The sequence below is a fragment of the Bombina bombina genome, unplaced genomic scaffold (assembly GCF_027579735.1).
Source record: "Bombina bombina isolate aBomBom1 unplaced genomic scaffold, aBomBom1.pri scaffold_580, whole genome shotgun sequence".
Taxonomy (NCBI): Eukaryota; Metazoa; Chordata; class Amphibia; order Anura; family Bombinatoridae; genus Bombina; species Bombina bombina.
In genome coordinates, this window is record NW_026512986.1 from 236,242 (window position 1) to 262,639 (window position 26,398).

Sequence of the window (26,398 nt, forward strand, 5' to 3'; positions counted from 1 at the left end):
TTAAAATAACTATCCAAAGTTAAAAACCATTAAATATGCTTATAAAGTAATCGTTTTGGCCCAGAAAAATGTCTACCAGTCTTTAAAGCCCTTGTGAAGCCCTTTATTCTTATATTGAAAATTAAGAAAATGGCTTACCGGATCCCATAGGGAAAATGACAGCTTCCAGCATTACCAAGTCTTGTTAGAAATGTGTCATACCTCAAGCAGCCAAAGTCTGCTCACTGTTTCCCCCAACTGAAGTTAATTCCTCTCAACAGTCCTGTGTGGAAACAGCCATCGATTTTAGTAACGGTTGCTAAAATCATTTTCCTCTTACAAACAGAAATCTTCATCTCTTTTCTGTTTCAGAGTAAATAGTACATACCAGCACTATTTTAAAATAAACTCTTGATTGAAGAATAAAAACTACATTTAAACACCAAAAAACTCTGAGCCATCTCCGTGGAGATGTTGCCTGTGCAACGGCAAAGAGAATGACTGGGGAAGGCGGAGCCTAGGAGGGATCATGTGACCAGCTTTGCTGGGCTCTTTGCCATTTCCTGTTGGGGAAGAGAATATCCCACAAGTAAGGATGACGCCGTGGACCGGACACACCTATGTTGGAGAAAGTATCAAATTTGTAAAATTTTGAAAAAGTGTGAAGCGAAGACCAAGTCGCGGCCTTGCAAATCTGTTCAACAGAGGCCTCATTTTTAAAGGCCCAGGTGGAAGCCACAGCTCTAGTAGAATGAGCTGTAATTCTTTCAGGGGGCTGCTGTCCAGCAGTCTCATAGGCTAGGCGTATAATACTCCGAAGCCAAAAGGAAAGAGGTTGCCGAAGCTTTTTGACCTCTCCTCTGTCCAGAATAAACGACAAACAGGGAAGATGTTTGACGAAAATCTTTAGTAGCTTGTAAGTAAAACTTCAAGGCACGGACTACGTCCATATTATGTAAAAGACGTTCCTTCTTTGAAGAAGGATTAGGACACAATGATGGAACAACAATCTCTTGATTGATATTCTTGTTAGAAACCACCTTAGGTAAAAACCCAGGTTTGGTACGCAGAACTACCTTATCTGCATGAAAAATCAGATAAGGAGAATCACATTGTAAGGCAGATAGCTCAGAGACTCTCCGAGCCGAGGAAATAGCCATCAAAAACAGAACTTTCCAAGATAAAAGCTTAATATCAATGGAATGAAGGGGTTCAAACGGAACTCCTTGAAGAACTTTAAGAACCAAGTTTAAGCTCCATGGGGGAGCAACAGGTTTAAACACAGGCTTAACCCTAACCAAAGCCTGACAAAATGCCTGGACGTCTGGAACTTCTGCCAGACGCTTGTGCAAAAGAATAGACAGAGCAGAAATCTGTCCCTTTAAGGAACTAGCTGATAATCCTTTGTCCAAACCCTCTTGGAGAAAGGACAATATCCTAGGAATCCTAACCTTACTCCATGAGTAATTCTTGGATTCACACCAGTAAAGATATGTATGCCATATCTTGTGATAGATTTTCCTGGTAACAGGCTTTCGTGCCTGTATTAAGGTATCAATGACTGACTCGGAGAAGCCACGCTTTGATAGAATCAAGCGTTCAATCTCCATGCAGTCAGTCTCAGAGAAATTAGATCTGGATGATTGAAAGGACCTTGTATTAGAAGGTCCTGTCTTAGAAGCAGAGTCCATGGTGGAAAGGATGACATGTCCACTAGGTCAGCATACCAGGTCCTGCGTGGCCACGCAGGCGCTATTAGAATCACAGATGCTCTCTCCTGTTTGATTTTGGCAATCAGTCGAGGGAGCAGAGGAAACGGTGGAAACACATAAGCCAGGTTGAAGAACCAAGTTGCTGCTAGAGCATCTATCAGCGTCGCTTCTGGGTCCCTGGACCTGGATCCGTAACAAGGAAGCTTGGCGTTCTGGCGAGACGCCATGAGATCCAACTCTGGTTTGCCCCAACGATGAATCAACTGAGCAAACACCTCCGGATGGAGTTCCCACTCCCCCGGGTGAAAAGTCTGACGACTTAGAAAATCCGCCTCCCAGTTCTCCACGCCTGGGATATGGATTGCTGACAGGTGGCAAGAGTGAGTCTCTGCCCAGCGAATTATTTTTGAGACTTCTAACATTGCTAGGGAACTCCTGGTTCCCCCTTGATGGTTGATGTAAGCCACAGTCGTGATATTGTCCGACTGAAATCTGATGAACCTCAGTGTTGCTAACTGAGGCCAAGCCAGAAGAGCATTGAATATTACTCTTAACTCCAGAATATTTATCGGAAGGAGTTTCTCCTCCTGAGTCCACGATCCCTGTGCCTTCAGGGAGTTCCAGACTGCACCCCAACCTAGAAGGCTGGCATCTGTTGTTACAATTGTCCAATCTGGCCTGCGAAAGGTCATACCCTCGGAAAGGTGGACCCGAGACAACCACCAGAGAAGAGAATCTCTGGTCTCTTGATCCAGATTTAGCAGAGGGGACAAATCTGAGTAATCCTCATTCCACTGACTTAGCATGCATAATTGCAGCGGTCTGAGATGTAGGCGCGCAAATGGCACTATGTCCATTGCCGCTACCATTAAGCCGATCACCTCCATACACTGAGCCACCGAAGGGCGCGGAATGGAATGAAGAATACCGCAAGCATTTAGAAGCTTTGATAACCTGGACTCCGTCAGGTAAATTTTCATCTCTACAGAATCTATAAGAGTCCCTAAGAAGGAGACTCTTGTGAGTGGGGATAGAAAACTTTTCCTCGTTCACTTTCCACCCATGCGACCTCAGAAATGCCAGAACTATCTCTGTATGAGACTTGGCAATTTGAAAGCTTGACACCTGTATCAGGATGTCGTCTAGATACGGAGCCACCGCTATGTCTCGCGGTCTTAGAACCGCCAGAAGTGAGCCCAGAACCTTCGTAAAGATTCTCGGGGCTGTAGCCAACCCGAAGGGAAGAGCTACAAATTGGTAATGCCTGTCTAGAAAGGCAAACCTTAGGAACCGATGATGATCTTTGTGAATCGGTATGTGAAGGTAGGCATCCTTTAAGTCCATTGTGGTCATGTACTGACCCTCTTGGATCATGGGTAGGATGGTCCGAATAGTTTCCATTTTGAAAGATGGAACTCTGAGGAATTTGTTTAAGATCTTTAGATCCAAAATTGGTCTGAAGGTTCCCTCTTTTTTGGGAACCACAAACAGATTTGAATAAAAACCCTGTCCTTGTTCCGTCCGCGGAACTGGATGGATCACTCCCATTACTAGGAGGTCTTGCACACAGCGTAGGAATGCCTCTTTCTTTATCTGATTTGCAGATAACCTTGAAAGATGAAATCTCAATTGTGGAGGGGAAGCTTTGAAGTCCAGAAGATATCCCTGAGATATGATCTCCAACGCCCAGGGATCCTGAACATCTCTTGCCCACGCCTGGGCGAAGAGAAAAAGTCTGCCCCCTACTAGATCCGTCGCCGGATAGGGGGCCGTTCCTTCATGCTGTCTTAGAGGCAGCAGCAGGCTTTCTGGCCTGCTTGCCTTTGTTCCAGGACTGGTTAGGTTTCCAGGTCTGCTTAGATTGAGCAAAAGTTCCCTCTTGTCTTGAAGCGGAGGAAGTTGATGCTGCACCTGCCTTGGAATTTCGAAAGGCACGAAAATTAGACTGTTTGGCCTTTGATTTGGCCCTGTCCTGAGGAAGGGTATGACCCTTACCTCCAGTAATGTCAGCAATAATTTCTTTCAAACCAGGCCCGAATAAGGTCTGCCCCTTGAAAGGAATGTTGAGTAATTTAGACTTTGAAGTCACATCAGCTGACCAGGATTTGAGCCATAGCGCCCTACGCGCCTGGATGGCGAATCCGGAATTCTTAGCCGTTAGTTTAGTCAAATGAACAATGGCATCATAAACAAATGAGTTAGCTAGCTTAAGAGTTCTAAGCTTGTCAACAATTTCAGTCAATGGAGCTGTATGGATGGCCTCTTCCAGGGCCTCAAACCAGAATGCCGCCGCCGCAGCAGTGACAGGCACAATGCATGCAAGGGGCTGTAAAATAAAACCTTGTTGAATAAACATTTTCTTAAGGTAACCCTCTAATTTTTTATCCATTGGATCTGAAAAAGCACAACTATCCTCAACCGGGATAGTGGTACGCTTTGCTAAAGTAGAAACTGCTCCCTCCACCTTAGGGACAGTCTGCCATAAGTCCCGTGTAGTGGCATCTATTGGAAACATTTTTCTAAATATAGGAGGTGGGGAAAAGGGCACACCGGGCCTATCCCACTCCTTACTAATAATTTCTGTAAGCCTTTTAGGTATTGGAAAAACATCAGTACTCACCGGCACTGCATAGTATTTATCCAGCCTACACAATTTCTCTGGCACTGCAATTGTGTCACAGTCATTCAGAGCAGCTAATACCTCCCCAAGCAATACACGGAGGTTCTCAAGCTTAAATTTAAAATTAGAAATCTCTGAATCAGGTCTCCCCGAATCAGAGATGTTACCCACAGACTGAAGCTCTCCGTCCTCAGGTTCTGCATATTGTGACGCAGTATCAGACATGGCTCTTACAGAATCTACGCGCTCTGTATCTCGTCTAACCCCAGAGCTATCGCGCTTTCCTCTCAATTCAGGCAATCTGGATAATACCTCTGACAGGGTATTATTCATGATTGCAGCCATGTCCTGCAAAGTAATCGCTATGGTTGTCCCTGATGTAATTGGCGCCATATTAGCGTGCGTCCCTTGAGCGGGAAGCGAAGGGTCCGACACGTGGGGAGAGTTAGTAGGCATAACTTCACCCTCGACAGATCCCTCTGGTGACAATTCTTTTATAGATAAAGACTGATCTTTACTGTTTAAGGTGAAATCAATACATTTAGTACACATTCTCCTATGGGGCTCCACCATGGCTTTTAAACATAAAAAACAAGTATCCTCTGTTTCAGACATGTTTGTACAGACTAGCAATGAGACTAGCAAGCTTGGAAAACACTTTAAAGCAAGTTAACAAGCAATATAAAAAACGTTACTGTGCCTTTAAGAGAAACAAATTTTGACCAAATTTGAAATAACAGTGAAAAAAAGCAGTTACACTAACAAACTTTTTACAGTGTATGTAACAAGTCAGCAGAGCATTGCACCCACTTGCAAATGGATGATTAACCCCTTAATAACAAAAACAGAATAATAAATGACAAAAACTTTTTTAAACACAGTCACAACAACTGCCACAGTCTACTGTGATTGTTACCCTCCTCAAACACGACTGAAGCCTTTTGAGCCCTTCAGAGATGTCCTGTATCATGCAGAGGGAAGCTGAATGTCTGTCAGTATTTTTAGCTGCACAGAAAAGCACTAAAATAGGCCCTTCCCACTCATATTGCAACAGTGGAAAGCTTCAGGAAACTGTCTCTAGGCAGAAATCAAACCAGCCATGTGGAAAAAAACTAGGCCCCAATAAGTTTTGTCACCAAACATATAAAACGTTTGCTGGCATGTTAATCGTTTTTATATATTACATTTTTATAAGAGTATGCATCTCTATTAATAAGCCTGATACCAGTAGCTATCACTGCATTTAAGGCTTTACTTACATTAATCCGGTATAAGCAGCATTTTCTAGCAAATTCCATCCCTAGAAAAATATTAACTGCACATACCTTATTACAGGAAAACCTGCACGCCATTCCCTCTCTGAAGTTACCTCACTCCTCAGAATATGTGAGAACAGCCATGGATCTTAGTTACTTCTGCTAAGATCATAGAAAATGCAGGCAGATTCTTCTTCTAAATACTGCCTGAGATTAACAGCACTCTCCGGTACCATTTAAAAATAAACTTTTGATTGAAGAAATAAACTAAGTATAAAACACCACTCTCCTCTTACGACCTCCATCTTTGTTGAGGGTTGCAAGAGAATGACTGGATATGGCAGTTAGGGGAGGAGCTATATAGCAGCTCTGCTGTGGGTGATCCTCTTGCAACTTCCTGTTGGGAAGGAGAATATCTCATAAGTAATGGATGATCCGTGGACTGGATACACTTAACAAGAGAAAGACAGACTGGAGAGAACAGTCAGTGTACCTGCTTTGTGAACATGAAGTGAATGTGACGGAGAATAAACACTTAAGCTATAAAGAAATAAATATGCAAAATGAACATTCCTCTCCTCATTAATTGTTTTTAACTTGTAAGGGTCATTTCACCTTTGTCCGAGTATAAAACTTGCAGAGCCTCATCCTGCAGGATTATGAAGTGTAACTGACTTCTGGGCAGCGACATCCATCTCACACCACCACACTGGAGCTGAGGACCCTACACACGCTGCACTCACCGTACTGCTTGTATATGCCGGACATAGGATCCCAGAGTGGGTGAATAGTGGTGGTTGTGAGGGAGCAGAGGCAGTGTGGGATGCAGATGTATATGTAGGCAGCTACAAGCAGTTCCTGTGCTGCGCAGGGCTAAGGCAACTGCCCCCAGCCCGTGGAATTACACGTTGCCAAATTAGATTGAGGAGTGCAGCACTTTTTGCAGCCTGTGAAGTAGCGATAGCTGAATTAACTTTCTAGTAGTTCTGTTACACAAGTACAGTGCTGACTGTACTCCTATAACAGCTACTAGAAAATTAGTGCCGCCCTAGGCACGTGCCTTGTTTGTCTAGGCGGTAATACGCCCCTGGGATGGGCCATTATGCTTCTAATCATTTGTTAAATTGTGTTTTGGGATTTTAAATCTGTTAGTCTGTGTTTTTCCATATAATCTTAAAGTGGAGGCAGCAGAGATAGTTTAGTATGTGTGGCATTAAAGGGGATTTAAGGCATTTTCTAGGCCTAGTGCAGACTAGAGAGTGTTTGTTAACCCTTGCACCCACTGAACTAATTCACAGGATTTCCTGAAGTGGCTAGACTGCAACAGACTGGTTAAGGTCGGGAGAGTCAGTTAAAACTTTCTGTCACAAACTGGCGAGTGTTGCAGGATTGGTAAAACCCTGTATGTCACAGTACTTAATCACTCACCTATCTGGTATTCCAGTCTGACATATAGCCAAGAAAGAAAAGAGAAAGCTATAGCCTATTACTCCGGGGAACGAATACCCAAGCTGTGGAGTCCACGGTTAATTGGGTGGGACAAAAACCATTTCTAGGGAAGATACTAAATTACCAGACCGTGCTGCCTGAAGGAATTTCCTCCTAAACACATCCAAGTGGTAGAAATTAAAGAAAGTATGTTGCTGCCTTGCAAATTTATTTATTCTGTAATCCTTTTAGACTTGGCTGATCTGTTACTCTATAACCAAAATGTCAAAAGAAAAATGTTTTAATAATTGGAAACTACCATACATTTTACTGACCCTGCATATTAACTGTCTGCAGCACAAATTAAATTTGATGGAACACAGAGAGCTGGGTAGTTTTATAGCAACTGACGACAAATCAAGTCAATAGGGCAAAAAAAATTAAAATGCATCAAAGTTAAAGTGACTTGAAACCCAATTTTTTTCTGTAATTTTTTAGGATAAAAAGTTTCCAATTTACTTCTATTATCAAATTTGATTCATACTTGTTCTTTGTTGAAGAGATATCTAGATAGGTAGCATGCACATTTCTGCAGCACTGCATGACAGGAAATAGTGCTGCCATTTAGTGCTCTTGATAATGTATAACATTGTTGCAAAACTGTTGCAGTATAGTGCCGTAGACACATGCACACTCCTGAACTAAACTTTTTGCTTTTCAACAAAGGATAACATGAAAATTTAGATAAAAGAAGTAAATTGGAAAGTTGTTTAAAAATGTACATTCTATCTTAATCATGGAAAAAAAATGGATTTTATGTCCCTTTAAAGAGACAAGGTAATTTTCAGCTGGAAAGAAAAAAAATGACACATTTTAATAATGGATATTTTTTAGTACAGAATGCCTTAAGGGGACAGTCTACACTAAAATAGTTATTGTTTAAAAAGATAGATAACGCCTTTACTACCCATTCCCCAGCTTTGTACAACCAACATTGATCTATTAATATACTTTATAAGATTTAAACCTCTAAATTTCTGCCCTTTTCTAAGCCACTACAGACAGCCTCTTATCACATGCTTTTTTTTGCTTTTCACAACAGGAGACTACTAGTTCATGTGGGCCATATAGATAACATTGTGTTCACACCCAAGGAGTTATTCAAGATTTAGCACAACACAGTACTAAATGCAAGTCAATAGATAATAAATAAAAAGTAATGTGATCAATCTCACCACTAGATGACCTAATAAAAGCTCTATCAGACATTAAAAGGGACACTAAACACCCTTAATTACAATTTCTGCAGTCTTCCAAAAGGTTAACCCATTTAAGCGGTTAGGACCTTAGATTCCTTCCTAACATCGCTGGGCTTTAACGCCGTTAGGACAGCATGGAACGTCTCATTTACGGCACCCTGCAGCTTCCCCCTTTGACATAGATATCGGCTTGGGGGACGTGCCTAGCAGCGTAGGCAGTCCCCCACGATCCGATTCCGGTCTTGAAATCAGACAGACAATCGCATCGGTATTCGCGTGATTTCATTTTTACTAAGTGTTTACATCGGAACTCCTTTCTGTTGTGAACACTATAGAACTGCCACCAAGGGGTCCAACAGATCATTGGCTGATAACCAACTTTCTGCTGCTTTATTGGAAACAATGTTATGCATCACTATAAAAAAAATTAAATGCTCAGTTTAAGGCCATCCATTTAAAAAAAAAAAAAAAAAAAATCTGTAGGTATTCTGGTCTTTCTTGCTTTTACCTTTGCTGTGGACATAAATTAGAAGTAAATACACTAAAACACTTAGCCACCACTCTTAAACAATACAAAGGAAAGCAAGTATCTTAGAACATATTTCTTCTGAACAAATTATAAAGAAATCACATTTAAAAGATTTATCTACAGTTTCACTGGCAACTTACCACTGGTGTGAGAGCCATCTGACAGCTGTAAATGCGAGCTAAGCCGAAGTCTGCTAATTTCACCTGTCCACTGCTTGTCACTAAGATGTTTTCTGGTTTTAAGTCACGATGCACTATGCAGTTAAGGTGGAGAAATTCTAAGCCAGAGAGAAACTGTCTCATTAGATCCTGTAAACAAAAAAAAAAGACAAAAAAAAATCAGGAAATTATGCTCTCAATAGTCACTCTCAGGCAACTGCATGACTGAGCAACCTTTATTTCTCAGTGAGTGCATCACTTTATAGAAATGAAAGAACAAAAACAACCCTATTTTCTAACTAAGAAACACATTTTTATGGTTCTTGACTTTAAAAGCCAACACATTTTACTGTCCACTAATACAGTGTGAAAGGATACATCAGCCGAGATGCCCAAAATAGCAAAGGAAGAATAGGTTGGTAGGTATATTGATGTAGTTAGATGCAAAAAGCACATTTACCTGCACTAGACAGAAGAAGGTGTATATAATTTAACTTGCTAATTGGAAATGTTCAAATGTTTTCTGAGCAAATTAGGTTTTCATTTGTTGATTTGTAAACCCCAATTAAATAAATGTTCATCAAATAAATAAATACTGCACATCATACACATGTCCTCGCCAGGACCGGCGGATTTTACTGACCACCAAGGTAAAACTGTAGCCAATATCAACATGTTTTAATATCAAATTATCATTACAGTGTTCTCCACATGACCTTTTAAATGGGTGAACCAACCAGCTGATTTTACTGATCGCCCAGCTAAAAGGAAATTTATGCTTACCTGATACATTTCTTTTACGATATGACGAGTCCACGGATTTCATCCTTACTTATGGGATTACGCATCCTGTTCAGCAGGAAGTGGCAAAGAGCACCACAGCAGAGCTGTATATATAGCTCCTCTCCTCCCTCCCCCTCCAGTCATTCGACTGAAGTTAGGAAGAGAAAGGAAAAGCCAAAAGGTGCAGAGGTGACTGAAGTTTAACAAAAATAAATACCTGTCTTAGAAATGACAGGGTGGGCCGTGGACTCGTCATATCGTAAAAGAAATAAATTTATCAAGTAAGCATAAAACATAATTTATGCTTACCTGATAAGTTTATTTCTCTTGTAGTGTATCCAGTCCACGGATCATCCATTACTTGTGGGATATTCTCCTTCCCAACAGGAAGTTGCAAGAGGATCACCCACAGCAGAGCTGCTATATAGCTCCTCCCCTCACTGCCATATCCAGTCATTCGACCGAAACAAGACAAGAAAGGAGAAACCATAGGGTGCAGTGGTGACTGTAGTTTAATTAAAATTTAGACCTGCCTTAAAAGGACAGGGCGGGCCGTGGACTGGATACACTACAAGAGAAATAAATTTATCAGGTAAGCATAAATTATGTTTTCTCTTGTTAAGTGTATCCAGTCCACGGATCATCCATTACTTGTGGGATACCAATACCAAAGCTAAAGTACACGGATGATGGGAGGGACAAGGCAGGAACTTAAACGGAAGGAACCACTGCCTGTAGAACCTCTCTCCCAAAAACAGCCTCCGAAGAAGCAAAAGTGTCAAATTTGTAAAATTTTGAAAAGGTGTGAAGCGAAGACCAAGTCGCAGCCTTGCAAATCTGTTCAACAGAGGCCTCATTTTTAAAGGCCCAGGTGGAAGCCACAGCTCTAGTAGAATGAGCTGTAATCCTTTCAGGGGGCTGCTGTCCAGCAGTCTCATAGGCTAAGCGTATTATGCTCCGAAGCCAAAAGGAGAGAGAGGTTGCCGAAGCTTTTTGACCTCTCATGTCCAGAGTAAATGACAAACAGGGCAGATGTTTGACGAAAATCTTTAGTAGCCTGTAAGTAAAACTTCAAGGCATGGACTACGTCCAGATTATGCAAAAAACGTTCCTTCTTTGAAGAAGGATTAGGACACAATGATGGAACAACAATCTCTTGATTGATATTCCTGTTAGAAACCACCTTAGGTAAAAACCCAGGTTTGGTACGCAGAACTACCTTGTCTGAATGAAAAATCAGATAAGGAGAATCACAATGTAAGGCAGATAACTCAGAGACTCTTCGAGCCGAGGAAATAGCCATCAAAAACAGAACTTTCCAAGATAAAAGTTTAATATCAATGGAATGAAGGGGTTCAAACGGAACTCCCTGAAGAACTTTAAGAACCAAGTTTAAGCTCCACGGGGGAGCAACAGTTTTAAACACAGGCTTAACCCTAACCAAAGCCTGACAAAATGCCTGGACGTCTGGAACTTCTGCCAGATGCTTGTGCAAAAGAATAGACAGAGCAGAGATCTGTCCTTTTAAAGAACTAGCTGATAAGCCTTTGTCCAAACCCTCTTGGAGAAAGGACAATATCCTAGGAATCCTAACCTTACTCCATGAGTAACTATTGGATTCACACCAATAAAGATATTTACGCCATATCTTATGGTAGATTTTCCTGGTGACAGGCTTCCGAGCCTGTATTAAGGTATCAATGACTGACTCGGAGAAGCCACGCCTTGATAGAATCAAGCGTTCAATCTCCATGCAGTCAGTCTCAGAGAAATTAGATTTGGATGATTGAAAGGACCTTGTATTAGAAGGTCCTGCCTCAGAGGCAGAGTCCATGGTGGAAGAAATGACATGTCCACTAGGTCTGCATACCAGGTCCTGCGTGGCCACGCAGGCGCTATCAGAATCACTGATGCTCTCTCCTGTTTGATTTTGGCAATCAGTCGAGGGAGCAGAGGAAACGGTGGAAACACATAGGCCAGGTTGAAGAACCAAGGAGCTGCTAGAGCATCTATCAGCGTTGCTCCCGGGTCCCTGGACCTGGATCCGTAACAAGGAAGCTTGGCGTTCTGATATCCAGTTCTGGTTTGCCCCAACGATGGACCAGTTGAGCAAACACCTCCGGATGGAGTTCCCACTCCCCCGGATGAAAAGTCTGACGACTTAGAAAATCCGCCTCCCAGTTCTCTACGCCTGGGATGTGGATCGCTGACAGGTGGCAAGAGTGAGACTCTGCCCAGCGAATTATCTTTGACACTTCTAACATCGCTAGGGAACTCCTGGTTTCCCCTTGATGGTTGATGTAAGCCACAGTCGTGATGTTGCCCGACTGAAATCTGATGAACCTCAGTGTTGCTAACTGAGGCCAAGCTAGAAGAGCCTTGAATATTGCTCTTAACTCCAGAATATTTATTGGGAGGAGTTTCTCCTCCTGAGTCCACGATCCCTGAGCCTTCAGGGAGTTCCAGACTGCGCCCCAACCTAGAAGGCTGGCATCTGTTGTTACAATCGTCCAATCTGGCCTGCGAAAGGTCATACCCTTGGACAGATGGACCCGAGAAAGCCACCAGAGAAGAGAATCTCTGGTCTCTTGATCCAGATTTAGTAGAGGGGACAAATCTGAGTAATCCCCATTCCACTGACTTAGCATGCATAATTGCAGCGGTCCGAGATGCAGGCGCGCAAATGGCACTATGTCCCATTGCCGCTACCATTAAGCCGATTACTTCCATGCACTGAGCCACTGACGGGCGTGGAATGGAATGAAGGACACGGCAAGCATTTAGAAGTTTTGATAACCTGGACTCAGTCAGGTAAATTTTCATCTCTACAGAATCTATAAGAGTCCCTAGGAAGGAGACTCTTGTGAGTGGTGATAGAGAACTCTTTTCCACGTTCACTTTCCACCCATGCGACCTCAGAAATGCCAGAACTATCTCTGTATGAGGCAATTTGAAAGCTTGACGCCTGTATCAGGATGTCGTCTAGATAAGGAGCCACCGCTATGCCTCGCGGTCTTAGAACCGCCAGAAGTGAGCCCAGAACTTTTGTAAAAATTCTTGGGGCAGTGGCCAACCCGAAGGGAAGAGCTAGAAATTGGTAATGCCTGTCTAGAAAGGCAAACCTTAGGAACCGATGATGATCTTTGTGAATCGGTATGTGAAGGTAGGCATCCTTTAAGTCCACTGTGGTCATGTACTGACCTTCTTGGATCATGGGTAGGATGGTCCGAATAGTTTCCATTTTGAAAGATGGAACTCTGAGGAATTTGTTTAAGATCTTTAGATCCAAGATTGGTCTGAAGGTTCCCTCTTTCTTGGGAACCACAAACAGATTTGAATAAAATCCCTGTCCTTGTTCCGTCCGCGGAACTGGATGGATCACTCCCATTACTAGGAGGTCTTGCACACAGCTTAGGAATGCCTCTTACTTTATCTGGTTTGATGATAACCTTGAAAGATGAAATCTCCCTTGTGGAGGAGAAGCTTTGAAGTCCAGAAGATATCCCTGAGATATGATCTCCAACGCCCAGGGATCCTGAACATCTCTTGCCCACGCCTGGGCGAAGAGAGAAAGTCTGCCCCCCACTAGATCCGTTTCCGGATAGGGGGCCGTTCCTTCATGCTGTCTTGGGGGCCGCAGCAGGCTTCCTGGCCTGCTTGCCCTTGTTCCAGGACTGGTTAGGTTTCCAGGCCTGTCTGGAATGAGCAACAGTTCCCTCTTGTTTTGAAGCGGAGGAAGTTGATGCTGCTCCTGCCTTGAAATTTCGAAAGGCACGAAAATTAGACTGTTTGGCCTTTGATTTGGCCCTGTCCTGAGGAAGGGTATGACCCTTGCCTCCAGTAATGTCAGCAATAATTTCCTTCAAGCCAGGCCCGAATAAGGTCTGCCCCTTGAAAGGAATGTTGAGTAATTTAGACTTTGAAGTCACGTCAGCTGACCAGGATTTAAACCATAGCGCCCTACGCGCCAGGATGGCGAATCCGGAATTCTTAGCCGTTAGTTTAGTCAAATGAACAATGGCATCAGAAACAAATGAGTTAGCTAGCTTAAGCGTTCTAAGCTTGTCAATAATTTCATTCAATGGAGCTGTCTGGATGGCCTCAAACCAGAATGCCGCCGCAGCAGTGACAGGCGCAATGCATGCAAGGGGCTGTAAAATAAAACCTTGTTGAATAAACATTTTCTTAAGGTAACCCTCCAATTTTTTATCCATTGGATCTGAAAAAGCACAACTGTCCTCAACCGGGATAGTGGTACTCTTTGCGTAAAGTAGAAACTGCTCCCTCCACCTTAGGGACCGTCTGCCATAAGTCCAGTGTAGTGGCATCTATTGGAAACATTTTTCTAAATATAGGAGGTGGGGAAAAGGGCACACCGGGTCTATCCCACTCCTTGCTAATAATTTCTGTAAGCCTTTTAGGTATAGGAAAAAACGTCAGTACACACCGGCACCGCATAGTATCTATCCAGCCTACACAATTTCTCTGGAATTGAAACTGTGTTACAGTCATTCAGAGCAGCTAATACCTCCGCAAGCAATACACGGAGGTTCTCAAGCTTAAATTTAAAATTAGAAATCTCTGAATCAGGTTTCCCCGAGTCAGAGATGTCACCCACAGACTGAAGCTCTCCGTCCTCATGTTCTGCATACTGTGACGCAGTATCAGACATGGCTCTAACAGCATTTGCGCGATCTGTATCTCTCCTAACCCCAGAGCTATCGCGCTTGCCTCTTAATTCAGGCAATCTAGATAATACCTCTGACAGGGTATTATTCATGATTGCAGCCATGTCCTGCAAGGTAATCGCTATGGGCGTCCCTGATGTAATTGGCGCCATATTAGCGTGCGTCCCCTGAGCGGGAGGCGAAGGGTCTGACACGTGGGGAGAGTTAGTCGGCATAACTTCCCCCTCGACAGAACCCTCTGGTGATAATTCTTTTATAGATAAAGACTGATCTTTACTGTTTAAGGTGAAATCAATACATTTATTACACATTCTCCTATGGGGCTCCACCATGGCTTTCAAACATAATGAACAAGTAGGTTCCTCTGTGTCAGACATGTTTAAACAGACTAGCAATGAGACTAGCAAGCTTAGAAAACACTTTAAAACAAGTTTACAAGCAATATAAAAAACGTTACTGCGCCTTTAAGAAACACATTTTCCCAAATTTTGAAATAACAGTGAAAAAATGCAGTTACACTAAGGAAATTTTTACAGTGTATGTAATAAGTTAGCAGAGCATTGCACCCATTTGCAAATGGATGATTAACCCCTTAATACCAAAAACGGAATAACAAATGACAAAAACGTTTTTTAAACAGTCACAACAACTGCCACAGCTCTACTGTGGCTTTTTACCTCCCTCAAAACTACTTTTGAAGCCTTTTGAGCCCTCCAGAGAAGTCCTGGATCATGCAGGAAGAAGCTGGATGTCTGTGTCTAATTTTTGCTGTGCAAAAAAATGCCAAAATAGGCCCCTCCCACTCATATTACAACAGTGGGAAGCCTCAGGGAAACTGTTTCTAGGCAAAATTCAAGCCAGCCATGTGGAAAAAACTAGGCCCCAATAAGTTTTATCACCAAACATATGTAAAAAACGATTAAACATGCCAGCAAACGTTTTAAAATACACTTTTATAAGAGTATGTATCTCTATTAATAAGCCTGATACCAGTCGCTATCACTGCATTTAAGGCTTTACTTACATTACTTCGGTATCAGCAGCATTTTCTAGCAAATTCCATCCCTAGAAAAATATTTTAACTGCACATACCTTATTGCAGGAAAACCTGCACGCTATTCACCCTCTGAAGTTACCTCACTCCTCAGAATATGTGAGAACAGCAAAGGATCTTAGTTACTTCTGCTAAGATCATAGAAAACGCAGGCAGATTCTTCTTCTAAATACTGCCTGAGATAAACAGTACACTCCGGTACCATTTAAAAATAACAAACTTTTGATTGAAGAAATAAACTAAGTATAAAACACCACAGTCCTCTTACGACCTCCATCTTAGTTGAGAGTTGCAAGAGAATGACTGCATATGGCAGTGAGGGGAGGAGCTATATAGCAGCTCTGCTGTGGGTGATCCTCTTGCAACTTCCTGTTGGGAAGGAGAATATCCCACAAGTAATGGATGATCCGTGGACTGGATACACTTAACAAGAAAAATTTCCTTTTCTTTTACAAGATATGACGAGTCCACGGATTTCATCCTTACTTATGGGATACAATAACAAAGCTATAGGACACGGATGAAAGGGAGGGACAAGATAGGAACCTAAACGGAAGGCACCACTGCTTGAAGAACCTGTCTCCCAAAATCAGCCTCAGAAGGAGCAAAAGTATCAAATTTGGAAAATTTGGAAAAAGTGTGAAGAGACAACCAAGTTGCAGCCTTGCAAATCTGTTCAACAGAAGCATCATTTTTAAATGCCCATGCATGCATGCAGCCCTAGTAGAATGAGCCGTAATTCTTTCAGGAGGCTGCTGTCCCGCAGTCTCATATGCCAGACGGATGATACTCTTCAGCCAAAAAGAAAGAGGTAGCCGTAGCTTTCTGGCCCCTACGCTTTCCAGAAAAAACAACAAATAATGAAGATGATTGACGAAACTCCTTAGCCGCCTGCAAGTAAAACTTCAGGGCCCGGACCACATCCAAGTTAGACGCTCCTTCTTAGAAGTATTAGGACATAATGAAGGAACAACAATTTCCTGATTAATATAGTTATTAGAAACAACCTTAGGAAGGAAACCAGGTTTGGTACGTAAAACCACCTTATCAGAATGGAAGATAAGGCGAGTCACATTGTAACACTGAAAGCTCAGAAACTCTACGAGCAGAAGAAAAAGCAATCAAAAATAAAAAAACTTTCCAAGATAACAATTTAATATCTATGGAATGCATGGGTTCAAACGGAACCCCTTGAAGAACATTAAGAACTAAATTCAAACTCCAGGGTGGAGCAATTGGTCTAAACACAGGCTTGATTCTGGTTAGAGTCTGACAAAAAGACTGAACGTCTGGAACATCTGCCAAACGTTTGTGTAGTAAAATTGACAAAGCAGAGATTTGTCCCTTTAAGGAACTCGCTGATAACCCTTTCTCCAATCCTTCTTGGAGAAAAGACAGAATCCTGGGAATCCTAACTCCTCCATGAGTAGCCCTTGGATTCACACCAATAAAGATATTAACGCCATATCTTATGGTAGATCTTTCTAGTAACAGGCTTACGTGCCTGAATCAAAGTATTAATGACCGAATCAGAGAACCCCAGCTTAGATAAAGTCAAGCGCTCAATCTCCAAGCAGTCATTTGCAGAGAAACTAGATTTGGGTGTTGGAAAGGTCCTGGCATGAGAAGGTCCTGCCTCAATGGAAGCTTCCACGGTGGCAGAGAGGACATGTCCACTAGATCGGCATACCAAGTCCTGCGAGGCCACGCATGCGGATCCCTTGACCTGGATCCGTATCTTGGCATTCTGACGAGACACCATCAGATCCAATTCCGGTCTGCCAAATCTGAGAATCAGGGTGGCAAAGACCTCCGGATGGAGTTCCCACTCCCCCGGATGAAGCGTCTGTCTGCTTAAAAACAGAATTTATGCTTACCTGATAAATTACTTTCTCCAACGGTGTGTCCGGTCCACGGCATCATCCTTACTTGTGGGATATTCTCTTCCCCATCAGGAAATGGCAAAGAGCCCAGCAAAGCTGGTCATATGATCCCTCCTAGGCTCCGCCTACCCCAGTCATTCGACCGACGTACAGGAGGAAATATGCATAGGAGAAACCATATGATACCGTGGTGACTGTAGTTAGAGAAAATAATTCATCAGACCTGATTAAAAAAACCAGGGCGGGCCGTGGACCGGACACACCGTTGGAGAAAGTAATTTATCAGGTAAGCATAAATTCTGTTTTCTCCAACATAGGTGTGTCCGGTCCACGGCGTCATCCTTACTTGTGGGAACCAATACCAAAGCTTTAGGACACGGATGAAGGGAGGGAGCAAATCAGGTCACCTAAATGGAAGGCACCACGGCTTGCAAAACCTTTCTCCAAAAAATAGCCTCTGAAAAAGCAAAAGTATCAAATTTGTAAAATTTGGCAAAAGTGTGCAGTGAAGACCAAGTCGCTGCCTTACATATCTGGTCAACAGAAGCCTCGTTCTTGAAGGCCCATGTGGAAGCCACAGCCCTAGTGGAGTGAGCTGTGATTCTTTCAGGAGGCTGCCGTCCGGCAGTCTCATAAGCCAAACGGATAATGCTTTTAAGCCAAAAAGAAAGAGAGGTAGAAGTTGCTTTTTGACTTCTCCTTTTACCAGAATAAACAACAAACAAAGAAGAAGTTTGTCTGAAATCTTTAGTGGCCTCTAAATAGAATTTTAGAGCACGGACTACGTCCAAATTGTGTAACAAACGTTCCTTCTTTGAAACTGGATTCGGGCACAAAGAAGGTACAACTATCTCCTGGTTAATATTCTTGTTGGAAACAAGTTTCGGAAGAAAACCAGGCTTAGTACGCAAAACCACCTTATCTGCATGGAACACCAGATAGGGCGGAGAACACTGCAGAGCAGATAACTCAGAAACTCTTCTAGCAGAAGAAATAGCAACCAAAAACAAAACTTTCCAAGATAATAACTTAATATCTACGGAATGTAAGGGTTCAAACGGAACCCCTTGAAGAACTGAAAGAACTAGATTAAGACTCCAGGGAGGAGTCAAAGGTCTGTAAACAGGCTTGATTCTAACCAGAGCCTGAACAAACGCTTGAACGTCTGGCACAGCTGCCAGCCTTTTGTGAAGTAAAACAGATAACGCAGAAATCTGTCCCTTCAGAGAACTTGCAGATAATCCCTTCTCCAAACCCTCTTGTAGAAAGGATAAAATCCTAGGAATTTTTATCTTGTTCCATGGGAATCCTTTAGATTCACACCAATAGATATATTTTTTCCATATCTTATGGTAAATTTTTCTAGTTACAGGCTTTCTAGCCTGAATCAGAGTATCTATTACAGAATCTGAAAACCCACGCTTTGATAAAATCAAGCGTTCAATCTCCAAGCAGTCAGTTGGAGAGAAAACAGATTCGGATGTTCGAATGGGCCTTGAACAAGAAGGTCCTGTCTCAAAGGTAGCTTCCATGGTGGAGCCGATGACATATTCACCAGGTCTGCATACCAAGTCCTGCGTGGCCACGCAGGAGCTATCAAGATCACCGAAGCCCTCTCCTGGTTGATCCTGGCTACCAGCCTGGGAATGAGAGGAAACGGTGGGAAAACATAAGCTAGGTTGAAGGTCCAAGGTGCTACTAGTGCATCTACTAGAGTCGCCTTGGGATCCCTGGATCTGGACCCGTAACAAGGAACCTTGAAGTTCTGACGAGACGCCATCAGATCCATGTCTGGAATGCCCCATAATTGAGTTATTTGGGCAAAGATTTCCGGGTGGAGTTCCCACTCCCCCGGATGGAATGTCTGACGACTTCCCAATTCGCTTCCCAATTTTCCACCCCTGGGATGTGGATTGCAGACAAGTGGCAGGAGTGATCCTCCGCCCATTGAATTATCTTGGTCACTTCCTCCATCGCCAGGGAACTCCTTGTTCCCCCTGATGGTTGATATATGCAACTGTCGTCATGTTGTCTGATTGAAACCTTATGAATTTGGCCTTTGCTAGATGAGGCCAAGCTTTGAGAGCATTGAATATCGCTCTCAGTTCCAGAATGTTTATCGGGAGAAGAGATTCTTCCCGAGACCATAGACCCTGAGCTTTCAGGGGTTCCCAGACCGCGCCCCAGCCCACCAGACTGGCGTCGGTCGTGACAATGACCCACTCTGGTCTGCGGAAGCTCATTCCCTGTGACAGGTTGTCCAGGATTAGCCACCAACGGAGTGAATCTCTGGTCCTTTGATCTACTTGAATCGTCGGAGACAAGTCTGTATAATCCCCATTCCACTGTCTGAGCATGCACAGTTGTAATGGTCTTAGATGAATTCGTGCAAAAGGAACTATGTCCATTGCTGCAACCATCAATCCTATTACTTCCATGCACTGCGCTATGGAAGGACGAAGAACAGAATGAAGAACTTGACAAGAGCTTAGAAGTTTTGATTTTCTGACCTCTGTCAGAAAAATTCTCATTTCTAAGGAGTCTATTATTGTTCCCAAGAAGGGAACTCTTGTTGACGGGGAAAGAGAACTTTTTTCTATGTTTACTTTCCATCCGTGAGATCTGAGAAAGGCTAGGACGATGTCCGTATGAGCCTTTGCTTTTGACAGAGACGACGCTTGAATCAGGATGTCGTCCAAGTACGGTACTACTGCAATGCCCCTTGGTCTTAGAACCGCTAGAAGGGACCCTAGTACCTTTGTGAAAATTCTCGGAGCAGTGGCTAATCCGAAAGGAAGTGCCACAAACTGGTAATACTTGTCCAGAAAAGCGAACCTTAGGAACTGATGATGTTCCCTGTGGATAGGAATATGGAGGTACGCATCCTTTAAATCCACCGTGGTCATAAATTGACCTTCCTGGATGATAGGAAGGATCGTTCGAATGGTTTCCATTTTGAATGATGGAACCCTGAGAAATTTGTTTAGGATCTTGAGATCTAGAATTGGTCTGAACGTTCCCTCTTTTTTGGGAACTATAAACAGGTTGGAGTAAAATCCCATCCCTTGTTCTCTTATTGGAACTGGATGAATTACTCCCATCCTTAACAGGTCTTCTACACAATGTAAGAATGCCTGTCTTTTTATTTGGTTTGAAGATAATTGAGACCTGTGGAACCTTCCCCTTGGGGGTAGTTCCTTGAATTCCAGGAGATAACCTTGAGAAACTATTTCTAGTGCCCAAGGATCCTGAACATCTCTTGCCCAGGCCTGAGCAAAGAGAGAAAGTCTGCCCCCCACCAGATCCGGTCCCGGATCGGGGGCCATCCCTTCATGCTGTTTTGGTAGCAGTGGCAGGCTTCTTGGCCTGCTTACCCTTGTTCCAGCCTTGCATCGGTCTCCAGGCTGGTTTGGGTTGAGAAGTATTACCCTCTTGCTTAGAGGATGTAGAAGTAGAGGCTGGTCCGTTTCTGCGAAAGGGACGAAAATTAGGCTTATTTCTAGCCTTAAAAGACCTATCCTGAGGAAGGGCGTGGCCCTTTCCTCCGGTGATGTCTGAAATAATCTCTTTCAAATCAGGACCAAACAGTGTTTTGCCCTTGAAAGGGATGTTAAGCAATTTTGTCTTGGAAGACACATCCGCTGACCAAGACTTTAGCCAGAGCGCCACGATAGCAAACCCTGAATTTTTCGCCGCTAATCTCGCTAATTGCAAAGCGGCATCTAGAATAAAAGAGTTAGCCAATTTAAGTGCATGAACTCTGTCCATAATCTCCTCATACGAAGATTCCTTATCGAGCGACTTTTCTAGTTGTTCGAACCAGAAACACGCTGCCGTAGTGACAGGAACAATGCATGAAATTGGTTGAAGAAGGTAACCTTGCTGAACAAACATTCTTTTAAGCAAACCCTCTAATTTTTTATCCATAGGATCTTTAAAAGCACAACTATCTTCTATGGGAATAGTAGTGCGTTTGTTTAGAGTAGAGACCGCCCCCTCGACCTTAGGGACTGTCTGCCATAAGTCCTTTCTGGGGTCGACTATAGGAAATGATTTCTTAAATATAGGGGGAGGCACAAAAGGTATGCCGGACCTTTCCCATTCCTTGTTTACTATGTCCGCCACCCGCTTGGGTATAGGAAAAACATCGGGGGGCACCGGAACCTCTAGGAACTTGTCCATCTTACATAATTTCTCTGGAATGACCAAATTGTCACAATCATCCAAAGTAGATAATACCTCCTTAAGCAGTGCGCGGAGATGTTCTAATTTAAATTTAAATGTTACAACATCAGGTTCAGCTTGAGAAATTTTCCCTGAATCTGAAATTTCTCCCTCAGACAAAACCTCCCTCCTGGCCCCTTCAGATTGGTGTGAGGGTATGTCAGAAGCGTTATCATCAGCGTCCTCTTGCTCTTCAGTGTTTAAAACAGAGCAATCACGCTTTCTTTGATAAGTAGGCATTTTAGATAAAATATTTGCAATAGAATTATCCATAACAGCCGTTAATTGTTGCATAGTAATAAGTATTGGCGCACTAGATGTACTAGGGGCCTCTTGTGTGGGCAAAACTGGTGTAGACACAGAAGGGGGTGATGCAGTACCATGCTTACTCCCCTCATCTGAAGAATCGTCTTGGGCACTATTATTATCTGTGGCATCATTGTCCCTACTTTGTTTGGACACCATGTCACAATTATCACATATATTTAAATGGGGAGACACATTGGCTTTCATACATATAGAACATCGTTTATCAGATGGTTCAGACATGTTAAACAGGCTTAAACTTGTCAACAAAGCACAAAAAACGTTTTAAAATAAAACCGTTACTGTCACTTTAAATTTTAAACAGAACACACTTTATTACTGAATATGCGAAAAAGTATGAAGCAATTGTTCAAAATTCACCAAAATTTCACCACAGTGTATTAAAGCTTTAAAAGTATTGCACACCAAATTTGAAAGCTTTAACCCTTAAAATAACGGAACCGGAGCCGTTTTTACATTTAACCCCTATACAGTCCCAGGAATCTGCTTTGCTGAGACCCAACCGAGCCCAGAGGGGAATACGATACCAAATGACGCCTTCTATAAGCTTTTTCAGTGGATCTTAGCTCCTCACACATGCATCTGCATGCCTTGCCTTCCAAAAACAACTGCGCATTAGTGGCGCGAAAATGAGGCTCTGCCTATGACTAGAGAAGGCCCCCATCTGAAAAAGGTGTCCATACAGTGCCTGCCGTTTTTTAACAACAATCCCCAAGATTATAATAACTATAAAAGCGCTATAATCTGTCAAACATGCTTAGCAAGAAATCGTTTTAGCCCAGAAAAATGTCTACCAGTTTTTTAAGCCCTTATAAAGCCTTTAGTCTTATACTTAATCTAAGAAAATGGCTTACCGGTCCCCATAGGGAAAATGACAGCCTTCCAGCATTACCAAGTCGTGTTAGAAATGTGGCCATCATACCTCAGGCAGAAAAGTCTGCCAACTGCTTCCCCCAACTGAAGTTACTTCATCTCAACAGTCCTGTGTGGAAACAGCAATCGATTTTAGTAACGTTTGCTAAAATCATCTTCCTCTCACAAACAGAAATCTTCTCTTTTCTGTTTCAGAGTAAATAGTACATACCAGCACTATTTTAAAATAACAAACACTTGATTGAAGAATAAAAACTACATTTAAACACCAAAAAACTCTTAGCCATCTCCGTGGAGATGTTGCCTGTGCAACGGCAAAGAGAATGACTGGGGTAGGCGGAGCCTAGGAGGGATCATATGACCAGCTTTGCTGGGCTCTTTGCCATTTCCTGTTGGGGAAGAGAATATCCCACAAGTAAGGATGACGCCGTGGACCGGACACACCTATGTTGGAGAAAAGTCGGCTTCCCAGTTGTCCACTCCTGTGATGTAGATTGCTGACAAATAACAAGAGTGAGCCTCCACCCACCGAATTATCTTGGATACTTCTGTCATCGCTAAGGAACTTCTTGTTCCTCCCTGATGATTGATGTAAGCCACAGTCGTGATGTTGTCCGACTGAAAACTGATAAATTTGGTCGAAGCCAACTGAGGCCAAGCCTGAAGCGCATTGAATATTGCTCTCAATTCGAGAACATTGATTGGAAGAAGAGACTCTGACTGAGTCCACACACCCTGAGCCTTCAGGGAAATCCAGACTGAATCCCAACCCAGTAGGCTGGCGTCCGTTGTCACTATCACCCATGAGGGTCTGCGGAAGCAGGTCCCTTGGGACAGATGATCCGGCGACAACCACCAAAGAAGAGAGTCTCTTGTCTCAAATTTGCATAATCTCCATTCCACTGTCTGAGCATGTTCAGTTGTAGAGGTCTGAGATGAAAACGAGCAAATGAAATGATGTCCATTGCCGCCACCATCAATCCAATTACCTCCATGCACTGAGCCACTGATGGCCGAGGATTGGACTGAAGGGCTCGGCATGTATTCAGATTCTTTAACTTTGACCTCTGTCAAGAAACTTGTCATGGATTTGGAATCTATTAGAGTTTCCAGGAAGGGGACCCTGGTCTGTGGAATTAAATGAACTCTTTTCTAGATTCACCTTCCACCCGTGAGTCCTCAGAAAGGACAGAACCATGTCTGTATGAGACTTTGTCAGATGGTAAGACGCCTGGATCAGAATATCATCTAGATAAGGCGCCACTGCAATACCCCGCGGCCTGAGAACCGCCAGAAGGGACCCTAGAACCTTTGTGAAGATCCTGGATGCTATGGCCAACCCGAAGGGAAGAGCCACGAACTGAAAATGTTTGTCCAGGAAGGCAAACCTTAGGAACTGATGATGATCCTTGAGGATAGGAATATAAAAAGGTATGCATCCTTCAAGTCGTCATATATTGACCCTCCTGGATCATTGGTAGAATTGTTCGAATAGTCTCCATCTTGAAGGATGGGACTGAGAAATTTGTTTAGACTCTTGATATCTAAAATGGGTCTGAACTTTCCCTCTTTTTTGGGAACCACGAAAACAGAATTTATGTTTACCTGATAAATTACTTTCTCCAACGGTGTGTCCGGTCCACGGCGTCATCCTTACTTGTGGGATATTCTCTTCCCCAACAGGAAATGGCAAAGAGCCCAGCAAAGCTGGTCACATGATCCCTCCTAGGCTCCGCCTTCCCCAGTCATTCGACCGACGTAAAGGAGGAATATTTGCATAGGAGAAATCATATGATACCGTGGTGACTGTAGTTAGAGAAAATAAATCATCAGACCCGATTAAAAAACTAGGGCGGGCCGTGGACCGGACACACCGTTTGAGAAAGTAATTTATCAGGTAAACATAAATTCTGTTTTCTCCAACATAGGTGTGTCCGGTCCACGGCGTCATCCTTACTTGTGGGAACCAATACCAAAGCTTTAGGACACGGATGATGGGAGGGAGCAAATCAGGTCACCTAGATGGAAGGCACCACGGTTTGCAAAACCTTTCTCCCAAAAATAGCCTCAGAAGAAGCAAAAGTATCAAATTTGGTAAATTTGGTAAAAGTGTGCAGTGAAGAACAAGTCGCTGCCTTACATATCTGATCAACAGAAGCCTCGTTCTTGAAGGCCCATGTGGAAGCCACAGCCCTAGTGGAATGAGCTGTGATTCTTTCAGGAGGCTGCCGTCCGGCAGTCTCATAAGCCAATCTGATGATGCTTTTAAGCCAAAAAGAGAGAGAGGTAGAAGTTGCTTTTTGACCTCTCCTTTTACCGGAATAAACAACAAACAAGGAAGATGTTTGTCTGAAATCCTTTGTAGCCTCTAAATAGAATTTTAGAGCACGAACTACATCCAAATTGTGCAACAAACGTTACTTCTTTGAAACTGGATTCGGACACAAAGAAGGCACAACTATCTCCTGGTTAATATTTTTGTTAGAAACAACTTTCGGAAGAAAACCAGGTTTAGTACGCAAAACCACCTTATCTGCGTGGAACACCAGATAAGGAGGAGAACACTGCAGAGCAGATAACTCTGAAACTCTTCTAGCAGAAGAAATTGCAACCAAAAACAAAACTTTCCAAGATAATAACTTAATATCTACGGAATGTAAGGGTTCAAACGGAACCCCTTGAAGAACTGAAAGAACTAAATTGAGACTCCAAGGAGGAGTCAAAGGTTTGTAAACAGGCTTGATTCTAACCAGGGCCTGAACAAAAGCCTGAACATCTGGCAAAGCCGCCAGCTTCTTGTGAAGTAAAACAGATAAAGCAGAAATCTGTCCCTTCAAAGAACTTGCAGATAATCCTTTCTCCAAACCCTCTTTTAGAAAGGATGGAATCTTAGGAATTTTTACCCTGTTCCATGGGAATCCTTTCGATTCGCACCAACAGATATATTTCTTCCATACTTTATGGTAAATTTTCCTAGTTACAGGCTTTCTAGCCTGAATAAGAGTATCAATGACAGAATCTGAGAACCCACGCTTTGATAAAATCAAGCGTTCAATCTCCAAGCAGTCAGTTGGAGTGATGCCAGATTCGGATGTTCGAACGGACCTTGAACAAGAAGGTCCCGTCTCAAAGGTAGCTTCCATGGTGGAGCCGATGACATATTCACCAGGTCTGCATACCAAGTTCTGCGTGGCCACGCAGGAGCTATCAAGATCACCGAAGCCCTCTCTTGATTGATCCTGGCTACCAGCCTGGGAATGAGAGGAAACGGTGGGAACACATAAGCTAGGTTGAAGGTCCAGGGCGCTACTAGTGCATCTACTAGAGTCGCCTTGGGATCCCTGGATCTGGACCCGTAGCAAGGAACCTTGAAGTTCTGACGAGACGCCATCAGATCCATGTCTGGAATGCCCCATAATTGAGTTATTTGGGCAAAGATTTCCGGATGGAGTTCCCACTCCCCCGGATGAAATGTCTGACGACTCAGAAAATCCGCTTCCCAATTTTCCACTCCTGGGATGAGGATTGCAGACAAGTGGCAGGAGTGAAGCTCCGCCCATTGAATTACTTTGGTCACTTCTTCCATCGCCAGGGAACTCCTTGTTCCCCCCTGATGGTTGATATA

At 43.2% G+C, this 26,398-nt stretch overlaps 1 protein-coding gene across 1 annotated transcript in view; it reads right to left on the minus strand.

Annotated features, from left to right (window-relative positions):
- Nucleotides 1-8,431: 8,431 nt before the first annotated feature.
- Nucleotides 8,432-26,398, minus strand: part of LOC128644657 (cyclin-dependent kinase 4-like) — a 31,051-nt gene continuing 13,084 nt past the window's right edge. Inside the window, exon 2 of the mRNA XM_053697181.1 lies at nt 8,432-9,091. Coding sequence (XP_053553156.1) covers nt 8,909-9,091 — 183 coding nt within the window. The 3' untranslated portion in view covers nt 8,432-8,908. The remainder of the gene's footprint in view (nt 9,092-26,398) is intronic.